At 35.5% G+C, this 23,883-nt stretch overlaps 1 protein-coding gene across 10 annotated transcripts in view; it reads left to right on the top strand.

Moving 5' to 3' along the window:
- The window catches only part of PTBP2 (polypyrimidine tract binding protein 2), a 44,941-nt gene extending 21,848 nt beyond the window's left edge, over nt 1–23,093 (top strand). For 3 of the 10 annotated variants that reach the window (XM_042873328.1, XM_042873325.1, XM_042873332.1), the window contains 11 exons: nt 4,218–4,390; nt 4,800–4,943; nt 6,982–7,146; nt 7,219–7,329; nt 13,829–14,024; nt 19,412–19,551; nt 20,971–21,004; nt 21,449–21,541; nt 21,884–22,100; nt 22,192–22,269; nt 22,413–23,093. In XM_042873328.1, the coding sequence (XP_042729262.1) occupies nt 4,218–4,390; nt 4,800–4,943; nt 6,982–7,146; nt 7,219–7,329; nt 13,829–14,024; nt 19,412–19,551; nt 20,971–21,004; nt 21,449–21,541; nt 21,884–22,100; nt 22,192–22,269; nt 22,413–22,545 (1,484 nt within the window). In that variant the 3' untranslated portion in view covers nt 22,546–23,093. Of the gene's footprint in view, nt 1–4,217; nt 4,391–4,799; nt 4,944–6,981; nt 7,147–7,218; nt 7,330–13,828; nt 14,025–19,396; nt 19,552–20,970; nt 21,005–21,448; nt 21,542–21,883; nt 22,101–22,191; nt 22,270–22,412 lie in introns of all 10 variants that reach the window. The other 7 variants (XM_042873327.1, XM_042873323.1, XM_042873329.1 and 4 more) reach the window with 5 other exon arrangements.
- The last annotated feature ends 790 nt before the right edge of the window (nt 23,094–23,883 follow it).

Below are 23,883 nucleotides of genomic sequence, written 5' to 3'. Positions count from 1 at the left end.
ATTGCTATGTATCTTTGTAGGGGAGGAAGTGTGCAAAGAAAAATTCCTTAGGATGAAATGTTATTAAAATGTTTCCAAAATTATTTCTCAGCAGGAAATCTTATTTGTTCTTGTGTAGAAGTTACGTTGAAATTTAGAATTTGTTTTTCTGTAGAAAAAACTGCCTGTGAACATTGAATCTTTATAACTTGAATGATTGAATGCTGTAGACTTAACTTGTATACCTTAAGCTTCATTTTGCTCCTCATATATATATATATATATACAGATTTTCGGTCCTGTTTTAATAAAAGAGGACTTTCTAACTTCAAATGTCAGAGAATGCAGATTGCTTAGATAATGCCCATTCACAGGCTTTGTCAGCTCTTACGTCTTCAATTTCCATGACTTGGTTTTCTGTGAAGTAGGGATGTGGCTTATGTGTCAATTATGTTTAGACTGCAGGATCCTGCTTAGATTGGAGAATAATGATTTTGAATGCTGTTTGTAGCAACGAGATTCTGCTTAAGATTAGCCAACTGATGTTGCATGGAAATTGGATTTTTCTTTCTCTCCTTGCTGGAGAACCAAAGAGGACTTTGCAACAGTGCACTGGCTATTACAGAACAGATCTTATTCTTTTGGTGGAATAGCTTCTTGCCAATGAGCTTCCACTTCAATAGCACTTCTTTGGTAGTAGTTATTAGCTGGCTTTTGAAATTGCCCCTTCCCAATTTTCTGCAGTTTTGCCTTTTTCCAGAAGCATCTTTCAGATTGTCTTGTGTCAGAAAACAGACTATATGAATAATGTTCTTCTCAGTGCTTGGGTTTTTTTATTTTGCTAGAGAATGACATTGGTGCTTTAATAGTAGCTTACCTTTCAGTGGCTCTGCACAATTTGTGTTTCCGTGTTTTTAAATACTGGTTTTCTGTACCCAAGTATAATTTGAAGATGTCTCTGACTGAGAAGCATTGCTTGACCTGATACATAAGACAGTGTATAAAATTAGGGAGAGATGCTTCATGTGATGCCAGAAACTTTACTGTTTGTCCCAAAAGATAATTTGGTTGTTTGACAAATGTTTTGAAAACTCATGTCTACGTACATACGTGTTTAATATATGGCAAAGTTTGTTATTGCCCTTATTGAAGTAGTAAGTTTGCATTAAGCTATACTGGCTGGATAATTGAAGATTACAAAAAAGCGTTCTTTTCTGTGTTCAAGAAAAGCAGGACAACTAATTTTTTTTTTCCATTTTCTATCCAATATTAAATGTTTTGTGGTAAATTTTGATGGCTTCATTTTGTGAATTTTATCACAAGCTTAGCTTTCAGTGTCTGAAGTATGCTTCTGCCGACAGCAAATCAGTGGCTCTGTCAGGCTTACTTTCATTTATGTAGCGCTATTGCCAGAGATCCTCAAGTAGCTGCCCATGTTTTGTCTTTTTAGTGTAATACTCTGTGTATTTTTGCGTGTATTATTTTCCATATATTTATCTACCTTTTATCTTCTGAAAGTGAATATTTATTCTGTAAATCTCCACACGTATGAAACCAAGCCGTAGTCTTGAGATGTGGCAGCAGAGCCAAAGAAGGTGGATCTTATTGCATTCATCCTCTCCTAGAAATCAATGTCTGTTGGATACTACACCCTCAATTCTAACCAGTTTGTATGTTGTAAGGTTTTTGTAGAACAAATAGAAAAAGACTTACAAAATCTTCAGTGGTGCAAGAACCTGGAAAGCAGAAACACTGAATTGGAACAGGAACTTCAGATGTTAGGAAAAGATATAAGAGAGTGGTAGAAATAATTTGCCGTGTACAGATCTTTTCCTTTCCTGTCATTTCCCATAGTGAAAACACAGGGAATGACTGTATTTACTCAAAATAGGAACTCTTTGTAGCTTTGGTCAAAGAACTGGAGTTAGTCTGTTTTGATAGAAGTGTTGAGAAGTTAGTGAAATATGTTACTTGGTCTGGCTGTTTGGATCCAGAACTGAAATGTTGGTGTTCTTGGCTTCTAAAAATGAATTGATTCCATTCTGTGTTTTTAATATTGACTGAGTTGTCATGGTTTAGGCAAACTGAGCTAAGAGCTTAAATTCTTAATTTTAGTTTAGGCATACCCTAAGCATAACTTACTGTTCTCAATTTAGGCACATATGAATGAAATATTTTCATGCAACTGATCAGGTCTGAATAATTTGCCTGGATGCAAAATCTGAGCTGTACTCTGTAGTTACAGCGAGTGATAATTGAAAACTTATTCCCTTCCCTTTGGAAATCACAGCCATGGGTTTCTTATGAAGGTGAGGCTTTTGGAGGATTTAACATAAATGCTTGGTATTGATTTTTTTCCTCTTCTTCTTATTTCTTCTAATTTTTTAGTTAGTAAATAAAGTTAGTCTTGTTCATGAATTTATTTTTTAAATCCTCATTGACCCATGAATTTGAACCCTAATAATTAGATATATTTTTCTTCTAGTCACAGGCTTTTTAATTTCTTTTTTTAGAAGAGTACGTAGCTGTTGAGTGGCTTTCCAGAGATGAAATGAAAGATTGAACACTGCATGTTTTATGGCCAGAAATACAGAAAAGGAAGTCTTAATGCTTGTTTCTCTCATATCTAAATGTGTTCTGATTTTTCAACATTAATTCATTAATATCCTTGTATATTAAGACAATATTGTGCTTTAGCTTTTAATTCTTTCTGATGTTACTTCAGTGACATTTATAGGCAGTAGTTTTATTATTTTATGGCCAAAGTAAGTAAATATTTCCTCACATAGTTTTTCAAAGCAGAACTTCTTCCATCCAGTTAGCTCTTTATTTCATATGTTCCAGCTTGAGTTCTTTTTTTTTTTTTTTTAATAATTTTATTGGAAGCCTGTGCAAGGAATTCTGGAAAACATTCAAATCTATCTCTTGGTGCTTTTGATTTTCTTTTTTTTTTTTTTTTTCTTTCCCCCTTGTTCTAGTAGAAATACTTGTCTTGCTTTTCCCTCCCTGTTAACTGCATCATGTCGTTAGCTGGTCTTTCTTATGAATGAGCCCATGGTTCAAAATGGTTCTTCTTAGTATTAATTCTTTCTCCTGTATTTGCATCAGTAAATTTGCTTTGTGACTTTTCTACTTTGTGCCTTGTACTAGTAGTATTTCCGGTTACTTTATTCCATTGCCATCTGTATCCATTCAAGGTAAAAACAAAGAGAAAAACAGAACTGGTTTACCTCTGACTACTTTACAGTTCTTATGCAAGCCATTCTGAGTCTTAATTAGTATTCCTACACATCATACATCACAGAAAATGAGGTGGAAAAAATGTACTATGTTTTTCATCTTGATTAGGAAATGAGCAGTCACAAACAGCTGTTGGGGTATCCTTGAACAGTCCATCTTTAAAGAATCGTAGCATCATTAAGATTGGAAAAGATCATGCAGTCCAACATCACCACCATGCCCACTAAGCTGTGTCCCTCTGTGCTGTGTCTAGCCTTTACATGAAGGCTTCCAGGGCTGGTGACTTTACTTCCTCCCTGGGCAGCCTTTTCCAATATCTCGCCACTCTTTTGGAGCATAAATTTTTCCTGATATCCGACCTAAACCTCCACTACCACAGCTTAAGGCCATTAGCTCTCATTGTGTTGCTAGTTACCCAGGAAAAGAAGCCTGCTCTCACCTAGCTACAACCTCCTTTCCAGTAATTTTTAATGAGCTGTGAGGTCACCCCTGAGCCTCATGTTCTCCAGACAAAATCCCAATTCCCTCAGCTGTTCCTAGTAAGACTTATATTCCAGACCCCTCGCCAGCTTTATTGGATGCGATCCAGGGCTCCAGTGACTTCTTTGTAGTGAGGGGCCTGAAACTGAACACAGTACTTGCGATGTAGTCTCACCAGTGCTGAGTACAGAGGGACAGTCGCCTCCCTGATGCTGCTGACTGCACTGTTTCTGGTACAAAGCCAGGATGCCATTGGCCTTCTTGGCCACCTTAGCGCACAACTGGCTCACATTCATCTGGCTGTCAGCTGACACTGCCAGATCCTTTTCTTCTGTGCATGTGACAATTTCTTCATGTTCTTCTAGTTGCTTCTTCAGAACTTGTTCTAAACACCCCCATTTTCTTTTAGACAAGACAAGGTGGTTCTAAAAAATTCTTACATTATAATAAAAAGCATTTTTAAACAGAGCACAAATAATGGCAGTAAACTCTTCAAATAGTCTTGATATGTCTTTCAGCTAATGGTAATGACAACAAGAAATTCAAAAGTGAAGATAAAATGGATGGGGCGCCTTCTCGTGTTCTTCATATCAGAAAACTGCCTGGGGAAGTGACAGAAACAGAAGTTATTGCTTTAGGCTTACCTTTTGGTAAGGTAACCAACATCTTGATGCTGAAAGGGAAAAATCAGGTAATTTGTTGCTTTTTTTTTTCTCATTTCAAAATATGCTGTTAAAATAGTATTGTAATACGTCATGCTACAGTAGGTATTAATGAGGAAAGAGGAGGAGGGTAAAAACCTTTTTTCTTTCTTTAAATCAGCTTATGCTGTCTTGTAAATTCTGTTTGGGAATGTGGATTGGTTAAGAGCTAAATAAAGTAGGAAGTAGGATAAATACTGCAAGTTAAATACTCAGTTCTGCATTACTTCAGATGAATATTTGGAGGTGGCTTGGCAAATAAAGTTAGTAATTGGAGGATGGTGTCTTATAAAGGTATATGTTTGGCAAAATGTGTTCTCAAAACTCTTGTCTTCTTTCTTGTGCTTCTGATACAAAGGTTGTCTACTTGAAATTTATCAATGTAACTTGATTTTATAGGCATTTTTGGAACTTGCAACAGAAGAAGCAGCTATCACTATGGTTAATTACTATTCAGCTGTGACACCTCATCTTCGTAACCAACCTATCTATATCCAGTATTCCAATCATAAAGAACTGAAGACTGATAATACACTGAACCAGGTATATTTGTTATTACATGGTATTAGAAATAGTAGGCAGTAGGGTATGTGACATAGATACCACCATCAATCAAGAATACCTGTTATTTAAATCTACTTTTGTCCACGTTCAAACACTACAGTAGTTTTACCAGTGGTTTTGGGAATGAAGATTTGCTTTCTCTGTGTTCCTTCGATTAGGATGAATTTACTTAGTGTGAAAGGAAAGATTGTGAAGATGTTTTAACTTAAAATTTTTTCACAAAATAAATTTACGTCTTAGTTTAGAAAGTGCAGGATGAGAAAATGAACTTTTTAACTCTGACACCTGAGATTGTAATATCTCTTTCAATTTCCCTGGTGTTAATGACTAATGCGAATGGCTACATTTCAGTGCTTTGAATGAATGCTCTGGTAGCACTGGTGGGCTCTTCTCCTGTGATCTTCTGTTCCTGATGAAGAACACGTTAATGCTCAGTGCAGAGATAAACGTGCATGTTAGCAGAAGGAAAAAATAATTAGTTTTTGCCTCTGCAGAACATATTTTAAAAGAAAGATAAATGCATATATCTGTTTCTAGTACAGAAACTTTTGTCTTTTTTCTAACGGAAAAATTAGCAAAAATAATGCCTGTGCAAAATAAGTTCTCCTCCTAATGTGATGACCATTTTTTTACAACAGGAAAAAAAGATTAACTTACCACAAGTCAGTGATTATTTCAAGATTGTTTTCTTATGTTCATCTTCAGAAGTGGCTATTTATATAAATCCTAAATGTGGTTTTGAACTTCTGTGAAAAAATGCTCACTGTTGTGTTCATTTAATAGATTATCCTTGTGTAAGCATGTTAAGTCATGCGCGTTCCTTCACCCCATCATGTATTTAGTGTAACTTTAGTGCACTGAAGCATGATGTGTAAGCTTACATGAACAGTGCTATCAAGGGTTGTCTGTTTAAAAGCAACCTCAAAAGTTTTGGTTTCGTAGGTTGCACATTTCAACGTTCTCCAATCACTTAAATACATGAATTTTAATTGATGTCCTTCTTCTGTGCTCACAGACGAAGTAGGAAATAATTATGTAACTCAGCCAAATATTGGAACAGCTTGAAATTTGTAACAATTTTCATGCATTAAGGGGGAAAAAGAATGTCTTTATCAGAAGGCATTTCTGTAGAATTACAGTAGTTATTTGTAAATACAGTTAAATTTTATTTTCTCAGCTAGCGTTCATCAAGTCTTTTAATTTTTTTTAATCCTTCCTTAACTCGTTGATTCATTTCAGTTTGAGCAGCATCATGTAAGTAATCATGTAAGACTGTTGTAATGAAAGTAGTAACTGAAACTTTTTTTTTTTTAACCCACTACTTTTTCTTTCTCAGGAAAAAAATTATCTTTCTGATACTTTCAGTTTTGGCAGCAGCAGCAGTTATGTAGATGTGTGTTGTTGTCATGTCTTCATAAACCTTTGAATTTCTAAAACCATGCTTTTGATATTTAAAAAAACAAACCAGAAGGAAACAGAAGAGCTCATGGTGGAAGAAGATTCTCTGTGTCTCTTTTTAGTAAGAAGGGTAAATAACAGACACCAGGTTGTTTAACTCTCTCTGGATAGTACTTTCTGATACTGTCTGTCTTGTGCATTATTTCTTTGTGTTACATCAGAGAAGCTTGACAGTGTTCAGCATTATTCCTTCTTCACAGAACTTTCCGCGTAATTAAAGTGGCAGTGAAATATTAACTGTACAGACTGTTGAAAAAACAAGATAAAAGATTACTGGCTTCTGCACTTTTTTCCCCTTTAAGAGTATGTAAGGAGTTTTGATATCCACAAAATGATTTTTTAATAGTTAATAGTAGAACAGTAAGCTTGCTACTAGGAAGATTGATATTTGTGCCACTTGAAGGCTTAATTGAGGTATTTGTTTTTATTTTCTCATGGATTGGACTGCATTACATTCATATTCTGACTCATTTTTTTTTCCTGAATAATCATGCAATTTTCTAATTAATTTCTAGCTATTATCTTGAGATAGTAAAATCTTTGTAATTTTCTTTTCAAGCGGGCCCAAGCTGTTCTTCAGGCAGTGACAGCTGTGCAGGCAACAAATGCTCCCATAAGTGGGACCACCGTTAGTGAGAGTGCAGTTACTCCAGCTCAAAGTCCAGTGCTTAGAATAATTATTGACAACATGTACTATCCTGTAACCCTGGATGTTCTTCATCAGGTAAGACAAATTTCATTTTAATTTGACCTTGTAATTAGCAGGAACATGTGTATAAAACTTTGTTTTTGACAGATATTCTCTAAATTTGGTGCTGTATTGAAGATAATCACATTCACAAAGAATAACCAGTTTCAAGCTTTACTCCAGTATGGGGATCCAGTGAATGCACAGCAAGCAAAACTAGTAAGTATAGTTTTCTTTTAAGGGTAGATATGTTTCTGTGCTCTAGACATTTGTACAATGTTTGCAGAACCCTGACTACTGTAGTTGTAATATTCCTCCTCTGTTTTTGAGAGTTCTTTAAAAATAAAAAATAATTGGGAGTTTATATCATTTTTACAACAATCAACAACATGTCATCAAGACCAGACATTTTGAATTAAGTGATAGTGATGTGACGGCATCCATGATGAGAAGAAAAGTAAACCAGAGGCAAAGACTAGATTTTGTGCTTATGTGTGTGATATATATATATATATATTTTTATATATAGACAATTTTTTATTCTAACTTTTAAGAGTTAAATATAATTAATTTATATTCTTTAACATTCACATGCAGTTTGGGTTTTTGGAAGGTTGGTTAAAATTGATGTGCTGGTTAAGTGTTGCTTGGCAGCGTAGAAAGAGTGACTTACCCAGAGGTGACAAAATAGCTGAGGATATCATGTAAAAGTGAAAAGCTCACGCCTCAGATGAAGTTGATAAAGACTACCTAGTAGTAGAGGAAACAGAAAGCAGGCTTTGGTTTCTACTGTGCTTCTTGAAGAATGACGACTATTGAGATAAAGACTGTCATTAAAAAGTGGAGGATTGTTATTTTCATTCTTCTCACCATATGAAATAATAAATGTTGGTTAAAAGTATAAGGCCGCCAAGACAGGGAATGGCAAAAAATGAGAGATCTATTCAAAAGGCAGTGTATAAGTGCTCTTCCTTTTGAGAAAAAGTAATGGTAGCATAGGACAAGCAGATTTTTCAACTTGGTTTATGATATCTGCTTTAAGGTAGTCTACCTCAGGAAAGTAGTCTGGAAATATTTGTAGACTTTGGAGTCCAGTTTTAATTAGGGATGTTGTTTACTGACATGTTATATATAAAATACTAGGTGGGAGGGGTGTGTGAATGTATTACTGTAACTACTGGGGAAAAAAAAATTGCGTGGATGGGATGCAGCTGTCAGGTTTGTAAATAGGCTTAGAATGACATAAAAACTAGATCTTTAACCTGAAATTACTGTGGGAATTGACTGTAAGTCATTTGGATTCACAATTGAGATACGTTTTGATCCCAGTGTTCTTCAGGTATTTCTTACGGATATTGTAATTCAATTTTGATCAACATTTGGGAAGTTATTTTTCAGTAATAGTTGATATGTTTTACTTCACATTTTTGACTTCGTTTTTTGAATCTTAAATGTGTTATCAGAAGATTTAATGGAAAGACGGCATCTGTGAAATGAACTGTAGCAATCTGAAAATTATCAGTATATTTCTAGAACTGTATTCTAAAAGAAGTGACAAATAACACGGGATGAGGTATGTAAAAGTATGAAAGGAAATAAAGAATCTGCTGATGCTGACTTCTGATAAATTGATACTAGCTTGCGGGACACTATTGGTCATAATATTCAAAACAAAACAACAACACCTGTATTTGCTCTGGTTTTGCATGTTTTAACTGGGGTAGCTGTTCACTAATGGCTGCTCATGTGTGAGTGACTAAACTTAATTGAATAACAGTGAAACCTGCATGTATAGTTATTGTCAGAGTTATCTTAAAACCTAGCTTAGTGACAAATTGAAACAGGAATCGGTTTATAGCTTCTTATTTTAACCGATTTCTAAGTAAATGCTTTAATGAGGGAAGATTTGATTTTTATTTTTTCTCCTTCCTCTTTTCTCTCCCAGAGATAGAGTAAAATTGATACTGTTGTTATGATTAAATTAATGTGATAAAACATGAAGTCACCCAATCAAAACTGAGAAAAGGAAAGAAAGTCACACAATAAGGAAAAAGCCTACAGTTTAAATTCAGCTGGAAATAGTGGTAGAAGCAAGAGGATGTGGTGGCAAATTTAAGTTACATGGCATTCAAAATTAAAATCATGGTAAAAGAGTAAAGAAATTTTCAATTTGTTTTCCGTCAGTTGTTACTGTAGAAGATAATGGGGAAATTTAATTTTCCACTGGCACTCTTCACAGGAAATCAGAATGTGGTCTTAATAGAAATTGAAGACTTTATTAAGGAAGTTAAAAGAGCAATTTGAAAAACTCAAGTGATGTAAGTACCAAGGAGAGATGTTATTCATTTGAAGGTTCTGAGAAACTAGTGACACTGGCAAGAATGTACAATATGAAGCCTCTAGCCCTGTGGGACTCCTTCTGCTACCCGAACGAGCAAGTAGTGAAAAATTACATTCCTGTTCCACTTGCTGTGTGAGAAACTCATTTCCTGTAAAAGTAGGCTGTGGCTACACTGATTCATGTTTCATCACCACCTTCAGATTGGGTCATTATAGTTCATTATATCTGTAACTAAAGGTAAAGACAAACTTGAGATTACTTTCAGTGCAGCAGTCTAGCCATGGTTTGGAGAAAGTGTTGAGAATGTGCAGCACTAGAGCACACCGAACTATTTTGCTTCCTCTGGTGAAACAAAGGGATATTCTGGAGGTGTCTGTATTCATATGGAAATTTTTTGTGCATCAAAGCCAGCAGATTTTCACAGTAAATGATAGTGCCCTCAATAGAAGCAGAAAGCCTGCTTAGGTTGCTATGAAAGTAATGCCTTCTATGTATTTCCATGGAAACGACAACAAATACAAAGAGCACAGTAACAGTATTTGATAGAGCAAATCCTCAGCTACAAAACACTGCTTTTCAACAGTCACCACCATTAGCTATGTGTTTTTGCCAACAGTGAACAAGAGCCTGTGTGTTGCAGTCATAGAAATCTGTGCCAGCAGAGGTGACCCATTGTTTCATGGGTGCTGTGATGGCATTGTTGCTAGGAAAATGTTGCCTGTGAAGTCCGTCTTTCGTTGGCCTTATAAGAAGGAAGTCAGAAGGTGCCAAATCTGAACTATACGGTGGGTGTGGTAAGACAAGCCACAAGTGTGCTGCGTGGTCTTCAGACTGCTATGGGGCCTGAAGCTAAGAGTATGGTTATCTTCTCTGTCAGACTCGGAAAGTTTGAGCCTTTAGCTTAGTTGGTGTCGTGATGAAATGGTCAGAGTTGATGGTTTTCCAGGCTCCAGGAAATCCAGAAAGATAACCCCTTTCCTTTCTTAAAACACAGCACAGATCAGTTTACCTGCAGAGGGCTGCATTTTGATCTTTTTCTTCAATGAGGAATTCACATGTCTCTGCTCCATTGACTGCTGTTTTCACTCCAGCTCACACTGGTGACATTGTGTCACACCACTGGTAACAGTGTGATCCAGGCAAACTGTCACCTTCAGCTTTGTATTGGATCTGTAAATCCTGACAGGCTTGCATACCATGTTCTTTCTCTGCCTATGTGGGCATCTGTGGGACACATAGCTGATGAAAACTCAGATATTCCAGTTTTGCTGCTATAGTTTCCAATGCAGTGTAGCCAATACTTAGTCCATACACAGTTCCCTGATCATATTCTGCCAGTTTGCCTCGATGAGCTGAGTGAGACGCTCTCATTTGGTCACGTGACAGGTGTGCATGGTTGACTGGGAACGTGACTTGTTTTTCACTTCACTTTTGCAGCTGCTGAAATGTACCATCCACTCCCTCACTACGCTAGCATTCATGTTGATCTCCGTAAATGTTCAGCAACACTGGGGTATGTTGGTGCAATTTTTTTCTGCATGGAGGAATTCAGCAGCACTTCTTTGCTTCATGCACACTTCCATGTCAGACACCATTCTGTCAGACTGCCCCTCTGCTGTTGTCTGTCACACAGCAGCGATGTATAACAAAATATTGATGGGGAAGGTTCGACCTCTCCTGCCGTACTACTGACATCCATCTCCACGTGGACCAGCATGATCAGATAGGAGGCATCGCTTTTGGAGCAGCCCTTGCAAACATTCGAATGCCACTAATGCCATCTTTTGGTTTGATTACTGGGAGTAATGCTGTGCATGAAAGTCATCTTGACCCAGTATGAGTTAAAAATATCGCATATCTACTGAGTTGCTGTTGTGCTTAGTCATTTGAACCTAAGATGGCATGTAGCTGTTCTGGAGTACCAAGAATTAGTTTCTCTACAGAAGTTCTTTTAAGGTCTGACTCCACACTGGAGATGCCTTCTTTCCAGTTTCTTTGAGTGACTGCTTCATGGTGGTTCTTCTGCTAGCAGTCTGCAGAAAAGACCTCTGCCAGGTTTTGTCACCGTAAAATCTAATGTGAGCTTCCTGTGGTCATTTTCTAGAAAATGACAGTAACAACATTTCCAGTTAAGATATTTAGCTTCAGCACAGTTACCCTTTATTATGTTAATGATTTTCATGCCCCCTGAATCCTGAAGAAGATTATTGTGCTGAAATGATAGGCAGTGCTTGGATCAACTGACGAGTGCCAGATTGTGCCCATTGTGTTAGAAAGCCCAGCAAGTGCAGTAATAGTGTTTGTTTCCTGGATGCTCCAGCTTTGTAGTGAAAAATGTGATGTGTAACTGGTCTTTTAATGAAAGAACTGCATGCAAAGAATCTTAGTTTTGAATAATGGTCTGTGGTTTATAAACACTGTTTAGCCACAGAAACTTCTTGCATCCAAGGCATTTGTCTGAAAAGAAACAATTTTCGTTCAAATACTTATCCAAAGGATACACTAAGGATGCATCTCTCCCAAGAGAGATTTACAGTATAACCTTTGAGCTGAGTTGGAGTATGTTGTGTGAGGATCACATTTTCTTTTTTTAAATCTTAAACTACTGTGAAGTATTTGAAAATATTGTTTCTAGTTCCTTTTTGTAGTTTCACTGTGGCTTTTGGTTACGTACATGCTTCTGTTAAGTACTGACCTGTTTGGAAACTACAAACACAGGTAGTATTTTGGCTTGCTATTTTTTTATTTTAAGGCTAAGGATTTTTATCAACATCCTTCTTCTAGCCATAAATTAGAGTCTACAGACTCCACATGGAGGTATAATGAGAGTCTTGATTGCGTTGTAAATACTTAGTGCTTTCCTGTGATTTGGACTCAGCTAAAAAGGAGCTGCCTTTTGGTTCCAGTCATACCTAGTTTTCATTATTATAAGAATAATGTTTTCTGTGTGATAATTGTGTTGTTCCAGAGTAAACTCTAGTTGTGTAAACTGGACTTAATCCCTATGTTAGTGGATTTTAGATGATAGGCTTTGCATTGCCAATATTCTTTCATCTGAATTTCAAGCAGAAGTATTTGTTGAGACAAATATCTAGATTGTCAAGTTTTTTTTTTTTTTTAATTTTTATTTATTTGCTCTGTGTTCTTTTATCTTCCTACTACTTGAATGTTCTAGTAGTACTAACTTATGTGTTCTTGTACATTGGCTGCTAATGCTGTTAATTCTTTTAAACAATTTCATAAGCCCTGGTGATATATTAGCTGAGATAATACATCTTGTAGGAAAGGACAACCTTGATGACCCAGACAGAGTGAGGCGTCTGTGGGACGTTCAGTTCCCAGGTGCATTGCTGTATGAAAATAGCTGTGATGCTTTCCATGACCAGTGGGCCTAATAGTTTTGTGCAGCACTTAATTCAAAGTAGTTCATCTTTTCAGAACTTGAATGTGTTGGGAAGTTTTGTACGTATAACTAAGCTAGGTTGCTTTGGTCCAGAGCTGATGTATTTTTGTCTAGTATTACTCAAGAGAAACAAAAGATTTAACTTTCGTATTTGAAAATCGAGAGTTTCTATTGAATGATCTGGGTGTTTCTTGGAAACATAAAATAACTTGCTTTAAAAAGTTTTATTCTGTGTAGCATTAACAGCTATACGTTGCTATATGGAAAGCATGCTCAAAATTTCAGATGGAATTAAATTAGTCTGGTACAGAATGATAATGATTGAAGCATATATAATTAGGTCTTAATGGAGAATGTTTCCACATAGATGTGGTACCATGGTAAGAGCTGGTGTGAATTCTGTTGTTAGGCATCCACTAAAAAGTAAGAATTGTGAAAATGGAACTTTTTTTTTATTATTAAGGTCTAGCATTAGACTAGAAGGTAATGTTTTTTTTTTTGTTTGTTTGTTTGTTTTTGTTTTTTTTTTTCAATTTTGGCACTAATTCTAAAGGGAGAGTAAAAGGAGGCAGGAACAAATATGCTGGTTTGGCACAGAGCCATTTACTTTATGGTGCGTAAGCCTAGATTTTTTGATATCTTAAGTCTGCTTTTTATAGACTTCTAGTGTGATTATTTATTTTTTTTACTTTTTGAGAAATGTTTGGCATTTTACCTGCTTTAAAGCTATACTGTGAAATACATGTTAAATTATATTCAGCAGAAGTTTGACTGTGCTGATTTCTCTGCACCTTGGTGCATGAACAATCTCTTGATAAGAGAAATAAACATCAAGCATCCTGGAATCATGTTAAGAGAGGTTAATGCATTGTAATCTTAATAGGTTTTAAGCTAGACAGTAAGAGGGATAAATAGTTAAGTACTGACCAACCCATATTGTGTATTATTTTAAATAAACTGTTTCCTTTTTGCAGGCCCTGGATGGTCAGAATATTTATAATGCTTGCTGTACTCTACGGATTGATTTTTCCAAATTGGTGAATTTAAATGTCAAGTACAACAATGATAAAAGCAGGGACTACACTCGTCCTGATCTTCCGTCTGGTGATGGACAACCAGCGCTGGACCCTGCTATTGCTGCAGCATTTGCAAAGGAGACTTCTCTTCTAGGTATGACTCTGACTCTATTGTTATGTGTTGCAAAGTCCTTGATGAAGATATTAATTACTCTTAAATTGCAATGGTGTCCTGAGGCCTATTAGGTTTACATTGCAATGTGAATTGTAGTAATACAGTTGCATTATCTTTAGAAGCCCTGGAGAAGTGAATGAGAGAATGCATGACAAATGAGAAATGCACAAACGATAAATAAGCTCTCACTCTGAATGCATGTCTTCAACTGCAATGTTGTCCCTAACAACAGAAAAATAAAAGGGATGTGACACAAATAACTTAAACTTCAGTTCTTGAAAGTGTCCTGAGCATCAGTGAAGTCAGTCATATTTATCTTGGTTATTAATGGAGATCTTATATTGGAAGAGAGGGAGGGACCATTTCTGATTCTGCTAATGACTGGTTGGGTGAGTTTTGTGTATCTTAACTTTGCTTCATCTGGCAAATACAAGTACTCTGATCTTTGGGTTAGTTTCTTCTTTCATTTTTATTGCCTCCTGCTTGCCTTATTATCACAGACTTCAAGCTCTACTGCTGAAAAACTTCACGAAAGGGTTCTGTTAATATTGTTGTTGCCTTAGCCAATCAAATAGTTGTCATAATGAGAATTATACTTGTTTGAATATGGAAGTATGAGGCTCTCTATGGAAGGAAAAAAAAAAAAGGCATAAAATACACGACATCAAAATGAAACGAAAAAAACAGAAAAAAACTTGAAAGCCTGAATGGGTTTATGACTGTTTTTATTCACATACTCAAAAGGAGAAAGGTGAGAACAGCTGTAAGTTCAGAGAGTTGTAAGATGAAGGTTTGGAAACTATGATGTGTGAAGTATGGCAGAATGATTGCAGTGACCTTCCTCCTGCTTTTTTTTTATCTTCTTATTTTATATTTGTATTTGCTTTAGAATTGTCTTCTCTAATGTCAGTAGTGATAAAGATAGCTTCAGAGTGTACTTAGGTAGATTATCTGCCATTCAGTATTCACTGATGGTTCCCAAAGGGTGTGCTTTGCCACAAGAGTGGAGCTCCATTTTGAGCTCGATGTGATGCTCTTCAAGTTCTAGTATGTTTGCAGCAATGCTGTGCTGCACCTGTGGCTTTCTTGCTAAAACTCTTGCTGTAGCCGTTTTTAGTATATGTGTATGAGATCTCTTAGCAGAAAATGTGATAAGGCTTCAGTTTTAACCTTGATTTCTGTTACATTATGCTGTTAAATAGTGGATTGTTGTACAGCTTTCATGCTTTTTTCTAAAGTGTATAAAGTAATTTGTAAGTCAGAAGTGAGGTTTAGGTTAAAATGTTTTATCAGTAGAGGTTTAGTGACAGGATGACACTCTTGTATTAGTCTTGGTGCTTCAGTCTTTATGATTGAGTATCATGTGTGTGTACGTATACCTCGGTTACATTCTGCATGAAATTAACCCTCTTCTTCAGAAACTGTAACTTCGTGATGTGCTATAGTAAAACCTAAAATGTGAAACTTCTCGAGCTATTGAGCATAGATTTTCAAAGAACCTCCTATTGCCCCCCCAAAATCCTTCCAGGCTAAGTATAAGAAGGCATAGAGCGAAGTAATGAGTACCAGGAGGTAGTGATTACTTGACATAAGGTCATAAAGAAGTTTGTAGCCCAGCTAGGGACTAAATCCAATTCAGTCATAGTTTTACGTATCTACATTAAAATGATTACTTGTATTACCTATTATTTTCACACATAATTTTTAGCATAGCTTTAATTTGCCTATTAATAAAATATCATTAGTAATTTGTACTTGAGAAGTTGCACAAAAAAAAAAAAGCTGGGAATAAGTAATGTGTGACATGCTGTGTTGAGGATAAAAGCTCAATGGCTAGGAAGAGGGGTCTATAATGTTTGTATGTTTTCATTAATATCCAGAAGAAGCCAAAGCCTGATTGTTGGAAGCTAAAATTAAGTTAACGATGACAAAGCTTTCCAATAAGTGCATTTCTTGATACAGTATCAACAGTTTCTAAATAGTTGTAGGTAAGTCATTAAAAAAATCAATGAGTTGAGTGATATCAATAACCATAATCTAAATTTTATTCATAAAACAAGGTTTTACTTCTATTGAGTGGCAAATTTTAGAGACCTATAAAATAAACCCATAAAAAATGCAAATCTTGTGGTATCTCTGACCCTCCCAGGAAATGAGAACTGTGTGCTGTATAACCAAGTAGAAAATTGTTGCACGTGTAAATTATCCAGGCTTTCATGGATTGTTACTTGTTCATATACTGCCTCCTCAGCTGTGATGAAGCTAAGTTGTCAGAAATCTTGGAGACTGTAAATTGGGCATATTTTCAATGAGTCTTACTATCTTTTGAATGGAGGGCAAAATTGCTAATGAACCAAATGGGGCTGCTTTCAAATGGCTGTCGTGGTCATCATATCAGAATTAGGCTTTCTTTTTTTATTTCCCTGGAATGTGTTTCTTTTTATAAGTGAAGTAGAGAAAAGTTATGGAAGATCTTCCAGGGAAAAAAAAGCCTTTTGTGTAAATAGCAGCTATATTGTAATAGCAGCTACATAAAAATGAAATGCTAAATAAAATGCTAAACAAAAACTACTTATAATTGCAAGATATATAATAGTTCAACTTCAATTTAGCTGTTTATTACTACAGCTAGAAATTTGCTGTTGTTACTACTCCTACAGTATTATTTCTTGCTGTCTTTTCTAGGTTTTTTTATTACAACTTTTCATTAATTGCCTCTTCTTAAAATTCTTATTAAATGAATCTGTTTCAGAGGATAACAATTGAAAACATTTCTATATGAATGCTGTTAAATTAATCTTTGCTTTTTACTTCATCAGTAGGACCAAAAAAATCCTGTAGAAAGTTTAATACTATGAAGAATTTTGACTTTAAAATATCAGTTGTGTTATTACATCCAATTACGGAAAAAGCCTTAACTTGGCTAGGCATCTTCAAATTCTTTTATGTCTCAACGTGCTGGACTAGCTTAGAGTTTCTGAAGTTATGGAGAGGTGCTTCAAACACATTAAAAGACTTGAAGCACGCTAATATTCTGACATTTTCTCGTACCTAAATGGTTGCTGCTAAGCTAGTATAAAGCAAGTTGTTAGCTGAAAATCTGTCATACTTTTCCATCATTCTTCATATTTGTGTCTCTGTGACCTCCACAGTAGCTGAGTGTAAACAAATTTGAAAGTCAGTATATGTGATACAAAACACTTAAATTACATTTCCAAACTATAACTTGTACAGCAGAATTTTATTTTTAAAAACTCTTACTTGAGAATTTGCATTTTATATTCCCAGATTTTCCTTTGTATCACAGTCTGCTTTTGGCAGTAAGCTGCTTTGTTTCATCTGGAAGGGTACTTTTTTTTTTTTAACTGTCTCTTTTATAAGTAGGTTTTTCTTGAAAGTAAAGCCATATTCTTCAGTTTTACCCCAAGAACAAAACGAACATTTGTGTTAGATATATAGGATTGTACTTACACTTTCCTGTATCACAGAATTGGTTTTAGGAAGCAGTAATCACCATGTGTTTGTATGCCAGCAGCGGTTTAATTTGATATTCTCTCTCTGACAGATGCTGTTACTTCTATGTTCACTCATAGAAGACCTAGGACAGCCTTATAATGGATGATCACATGTTAGCATGCCTGAGAGAAGTACTTTCCTAGACCAGAAGTAGCTAGTGCTTGGCTTATGTGCTGAAGCATATTATGTATCACTTTATTTAATATAATTGGCTGCTGTTTCCATAGACCATCAAATACTGTTTGAAATGCTGATAAGGGCTTTTGTCTCAGTGGAAGAAGGACAAGGTTTTTCTTTCTGTTTTGTGTTACAGACAGTTCCACAAATATCACAAGTGATGCGATAAAAAGATTGTGTTTATTGCCTCAATTCAAGTAAATTTTCCCTTTATCTTGTCCTGAGAGATTACTAGAATTTTCTAAATATTTTAATTACTTAGTACTTTATATATCTCTGATTTGGTCTACGAATGCTAATGCTGTGCTATTGATTTATCAGAAAGCATTCTGTATCTTTAATTTCCTTTTTTTTTTTTTTTTTTGGATTTTTGTTTTTATTTTTGTGTGGGCTTTGACAAGAAATGACCAGAACATATTTTTCAAATCATAATTGATCAGTAATACTCTGTAAGAACTTCAGAAAAACGGGGATTTATGTCCTATTCTCTTTGAGAAGACATTTGTCCAGTCTGGGAACATCTCATTTTTTTTCAATTGTTTGATTTTTCATCAATTTGTTTAGCAAAAGGTAACTAAAGAGTAGAAATAAATATAGATGTATTTTCTAGATAATAATGGTACAATAACCTCTTCCCCCCCCATGGTAAGAACCTTCCTCTCCCTCCATGTGATGCTAAATCTGGGGTATTTGCCATTAATACAGATGACTGTATTTACTATTTTCTGCTTAATATTTGGTCATTGACTGAAACTGAAGAACTTTGCTTTTTCCTGTTGTCTTCCTCTGAAATAAATCTGGGAAGAAAGTGTTGCATAGTGTAAAAGATGATATTTAGGCTGTCTACCTGGTGTGTTGTAAGACTGATCAGAAACTTTGCTAGCTGAGCATCATCGTACAAACATCTGAAATTTTGCCAAAATGTGACATCGGAGAAGCCAATTTCAGAAGAGAAAATAAAACACTTCAAGTTCTGTTCCTGTTCTTTTTACATATTTTGCTACATAAATGTCCTTTTACTGGACTCTGAAATATGCAAATAAGAATTTGACTAACATATGATAAGGGTATTCTTGTATGGGCTGTCTGCAGTGCACGTATGTTGCCGAAATCTTTCACAGCTCCCAGAATTAGCACACTTGCCAGGTACAGCAGTGACATCACCATGAGAAGCATTCAGATTTCTGTAGGATCCGAGTTTCCTTGGAGGAGTGGTAAAGTGATTTTTTTAGGGAATTAGATTATTATAAAACCAGTTTGCTGCAGCCTTGTGCCTCCTCACCTCATTTATGGTGTGAGAGATGGATAGGCCTTTTCTCTTGACCAGCTCTGGAGTATGAAGCATGAAGTTGAAGTGAACAATACCTTTCAAAGGGTGATATAAATACAGTGGGGAACAGTTCTGGTGCACAAGAATGCTTGTTTGAAAAGAGAAGAGAGTAGTTTTTATACCTCATCTCTTTGAAGATTTGATTTGAATCATATTTAATATTTCTATCCCTCATGTTCACTTAATTCATTTTACAACTCTCTGGACACCTACAGCAGCTAGAATGGACTGCTTTCTAGAGTCATATTCAACACTTGTACTGATATAGGTGCTGTTTTCATAAGCGACTTGTGTGTGTTTCGTAAAATATGCTTTATTTTAAAATTAGGGCTTCCTGTTGCAGCTGTTCCAGGAGCTCTGAGTCCTCTGGCTATTCCAAATGCTGCTGCTGCAGCTGCAGCTGCTGCTGCTGGCCGCGTGGGAATGCCTGGAGTCTCAGCCGGTGGCAATACAGTTCTCTTGGTTAGCAATTTAAATGAAGAGGTCAGTGAAATAATTTGACACTGTTTTTTCCCCTCTTTACCCATACTTCATTGGTCATCATTTTATTTCTTTGCATTTGGCCTCTTATGTTTGGATTTTAAGCTCATGGTATTTTTGCTGTTATATTTATTACCTTACTACTCTCCCAAAGTTAATTTTGAAGTCTTTGTTAAACACTTTTGTTTTCTGAGGTAGCTAATGACTTAAAATGTGCTTTGATAGTTGGCTACCTGTTTATTCTTAAAGTATGGTAACTATTGCATGTTTGACATTTGAATTGAAAGTTTTCTGTTTTAATTTGCAATTATGATCATTTAAACTAGAATTCCTGTTTTGTTTTTTCTAATTGTTTGCTGCTTCATTTCATGCTTGTATCTCACATTGTAAGGTCTTAATTTATGTGAACTACTCTAACACATTTTTCTTTAAAGGTTCTCCCAAAGATCTTGACGAAGCTCTTCCAGTCTCTCTTAGTAATTTTTTTCATTGCAGTTTCTCATTTGTCTAAAAATAATAAGGAAAAATTGACAAAGCACTTTCACCTTAACTGTATCTTTCTTGCTAACTTTGAAATCTAAAGGAGTTTGTTTGGTTATGCATCTTTACCGTCCTTTATTTTTATTTTGATGGCTGTGAAAGCTGGTATGAAATGTGGGAAGTTTGTTTCAGTCTAGCTGTTCCATTTTTAACTGGCCTCTGTCACTAGAAATCATTAAGCTTATTTTATCATCTGGTACTATTTTGTCATCCACAGTCTTGCATGCTAAAATGTTTGAGGTCAGAGTGCCATTTTGGAAGATTATTTTGCCTGCATTTCATAACCAGCCATGCTTATGCAGTTGAAGTTTAAATTTCAAAATTTCTATTGCATGCTTTTTTATTTATTTTCGTGTTGATGAAATGCTGTAGTTTACTCTTGATATGAATGTACTTTACCCATATTTGTCTTGGGTGACTACATTTTACTCAGTTTTTCTTGTACAGTACATAAACCAACCATTTTCTGACCAAATTCCTGCATTTCCTATGTACTGACCTATATTTTATTTTTTTGTTCCCCACTTATTTTTTTTTCTTCTGCATTGCTGTTTCCCCTTCCCCATTTCATCCTTTTCCCTTTGTGTTCAACTTCCCTTTCCTTGTCTTTGCCCAAATTCCCATGCCCCTCCCCATTTTACCCTTTTCTCCTCGTCTTTGTCTACGTTCCCTGTCTTCATTCCCTATGTTCATGCTTCTGTGCTTGAACAAAATGTTCCTCGGACCAACTTGCCCCAATTAACCGCCTTGAAACCATGATCCATGACCACCTCACCATTCTGCGGGAACCACCCTTCGTTATGGATGATCTGTTCATCTCCGCTCTTCCTCGACTCTTCTCTCTTCTTGTCTTACGCTGCTTGCTCTTCTCTCCTTCTAAAGATGGTTACGCCCCAAAGTCTGTTTACCCTCTTCGGTATGTTATTGTTAGCACTATACTTTTATTATTGATTTGATTTTGTTCTGTTTTGTTTTTTTTTTTGTTGGTTTTGTTTTGTTTCACCTTAATTCTTATTTGTAGCTAGCACTTTGGCTTAAAATTGAGTAGTAAATCTTTTGCTGTTTTTCTTTTGCTGTTTAAAACTCTCCATAGACACAGATTTTCTTTTAATGCATGCTAATATATTTTGCATGGTCTTTAATTTAATATCACTCACATAGCTTTGAGGGTTTATCAGAAATTCTTTTCAAAACTCACTATTCAAAATCTTTATCTCCTTTATTCATTTGTGAGAGTGTTGAGTCCGAGCGAGTGATCTTGTTGCTGTCTGAATGTTCCATTGGTATGTGAAAATATGTAACTTAGTTGACTGGCTTTAAAATAAACTTTTTCTTTTGGGTTACCTTTGACTTTGAAAAGGTGTTTATGGTGATGTGCAGCGTGTGAAGATTTTATACAATAAGAAAGACAGTGCTCTTATACAGATGGCTGATGGAAACCAGTCGCAGCTGGGTAAGATTAGATTTCTATTTATATTCCCAAAAAATTAAGCTATGTAAAATGAGGTGAACTGAGGGTGTTTACATCTGAAAGTTCTTGTATCGTAGTTACTGACAAGGTCTGAAATCTTATTACATCTACGTGTATTTCAAAAGCTTGACAGTGTAGAATAATTCAAAAGTTGAAACTGGCTTTCCAAATCCTCATGTACTCTGCCGAGATAGTTTTCGATCAGTCCTCTAGCACACTGACTGATTTTCTCGTGGTTTTTTTTCTTGTTTGAAGGGCTGTGTATAATGTGTCACATGCTACTGAAAAGCAATACTACATTGAGAAACCTGTTGTCTCTTTCAGCTATGAGCCATCTTAATGGACAAAAAATGTATGGGAAGATAATTCGTGTTACCCTTTCTAAACATCAAACAGTTCAACTACCTCGAGAGGGTCTTGATGATCAAGGGCTGACGAAAGATTTTGGTAATTCACCTCTGCATCGTTTCAAGAAACCTGGTTCAAAAAACTTCCAGAATATATTCCCTCCGTCTGCAACGCTTCATCTATCCAATATTCCGTAAGTTTTGCCTGTCAGAAAGCCTGGGGTATTTTGTGTTAATCGTAACACAGTGAATTAATTTCTGATTCTGCTTGTTTTTTGTCTGTAGACCATCAGTAGCAGAAGAGGATTTACGCACACTGTTTGCTAACACTGGAGGCACTGTGAAAGCATTTAAATTTTTTCAGTAAGTAATTTTTCTGTACGAAGTTTTAACAAAAGGCAGACTAATTGCATTTTTTCCTGTGTGTCTTAAGTGCCTAGGGCATAGCAAACATTAGGAACAACTCCTGTAGTGTTCGAGTTCCTAATGCCATTATTTTGTTTCAGAAGAGATCACAAGATGGCACTTCTTCAGATGTCAACAGTAGAGGAAGCTATTCAGGCTTTGATTGATCTTCACAATTACAATCTTGGAGAAAATCACCACCTGAGAGTTTCTTTCTCTAAGTCAACTATTTAAAAAGGCAGATTGAAAATGAGGGTGTATTGCATTGTTTGGTGTTGTCACCTATTGACTGTTCCGGAGAGTGGGGACCAGAGTTTGTCTTCTATTTTTGGATTTTCTTTCTGTTTTCCATGCTGTTATCATTCCTTGGTTGTTTAAAAAATAAGAAAAAAAAAAAAATTAAGAGCAGTGATACTAACTGCTGTTGTCCAACTGTTGTTTAGATGAACCATCACATTGTTTAAAAGATTTCAAGTTAATACCACAGTTTTTCAACTTAGTTGACATACGTGCCTTATAAAGGAAAGCGAGTAATGCTGGAATTGCATAACTAGTGAAAGCGAATTTGGTTGTGTGGGGCACATTGTTACATGATAATTTGAATATGTTTAGGCAGGGGTGTGTAAAAAGGTTAAGCTTTTGTTTCTCCTGCTTGGAATTGATTTCTTTATCTGCTGGCTTGTCACTTAATTTTTATTTGGTAAGATACATTGTACTGAAAGAGTAAAACATTGCTATTTGATTTTGCTACTTTTTGCTTTATGCTTTTTTTTTTTTTTTTTTTTTTTAAAAAAAAAAAAAGAAGGCCTTTAGTATTTTATGATTCTGGTCTAGATTCAGTTATGAATGTAGGCATTTGTTACAATTACCAAGGTGCAGAATATTAATTTCTTAAAGGACAAGAAGTGACTTCTGTGACTTTGAGCCCTATGTGGAAAGCATTGTGGAATCTTAACCTTTTTGTACACACTCTTGTGGGATGTATCATATAAATGTCAGCACTAAGTAATGTCTTGTTTGTGGCTGAATATTTTTTGTAGATGTTTTTGAAGTTGACATGACTTATGTGCATTTAAATATATATTGCCATCTTTAGTTTGTAATTAAGATATGGAATATGGTTGTGGATTTCTGAGCATGTACAGACTGGTCAAGCTAGTTCAGGAAATGGTGCATGTTTTTTTCAATGATAAAGAAAGTTCGCTGCAAACAAACACTTGCAGGAAATTTTGTGGCAGTTTTTTAAAACTGACAACCAGGTGGGACCAAAGTTTATGTGCCTTTAGTCTTAATTTACCTTGCATTGTAATATTCAGTTTTAATAAATCTCTTCAAAATATTTTATATTTAGAAATTAATCTGACTTTACTATAAACATTGCTCAGAATCTACAGATCCAGTTAATTTGAAAGCAGTTCTCTGTCAGTCTGAACTGTTACCTTGATTCTGTTTAAATGACCAATACTTTTTGAAATTGATGTACTTAGTTTCAAGATTCATAGATTCTGTTATCTATGTAGAGAAAATGGTCATGTATATTTTCTATTAGTTGAGTTTTTACATCTTTAGAAT

Source organism: Lagopus leucura, unplaced genomic scaffold (genome assembly GCF_019238085.1).
Source record: "Lagopus leucura isolate 7727_CA_CO unplaced genomic scaffold, USGS_WTPT01 Super-Scaffold_100009, whole genome shotgun sequence".
Lineage (NCBI taxonomy): Eukaryota > Metazoa > Chordata > Aves > Galliformes > Phasianidae > Lagopus > Lagopus leucura.
The sequence above is the reverse complement of the archived record's forward strand: the minus strand, read 5'-3'. Positions and strand labels throughout refer to the sequence as shown.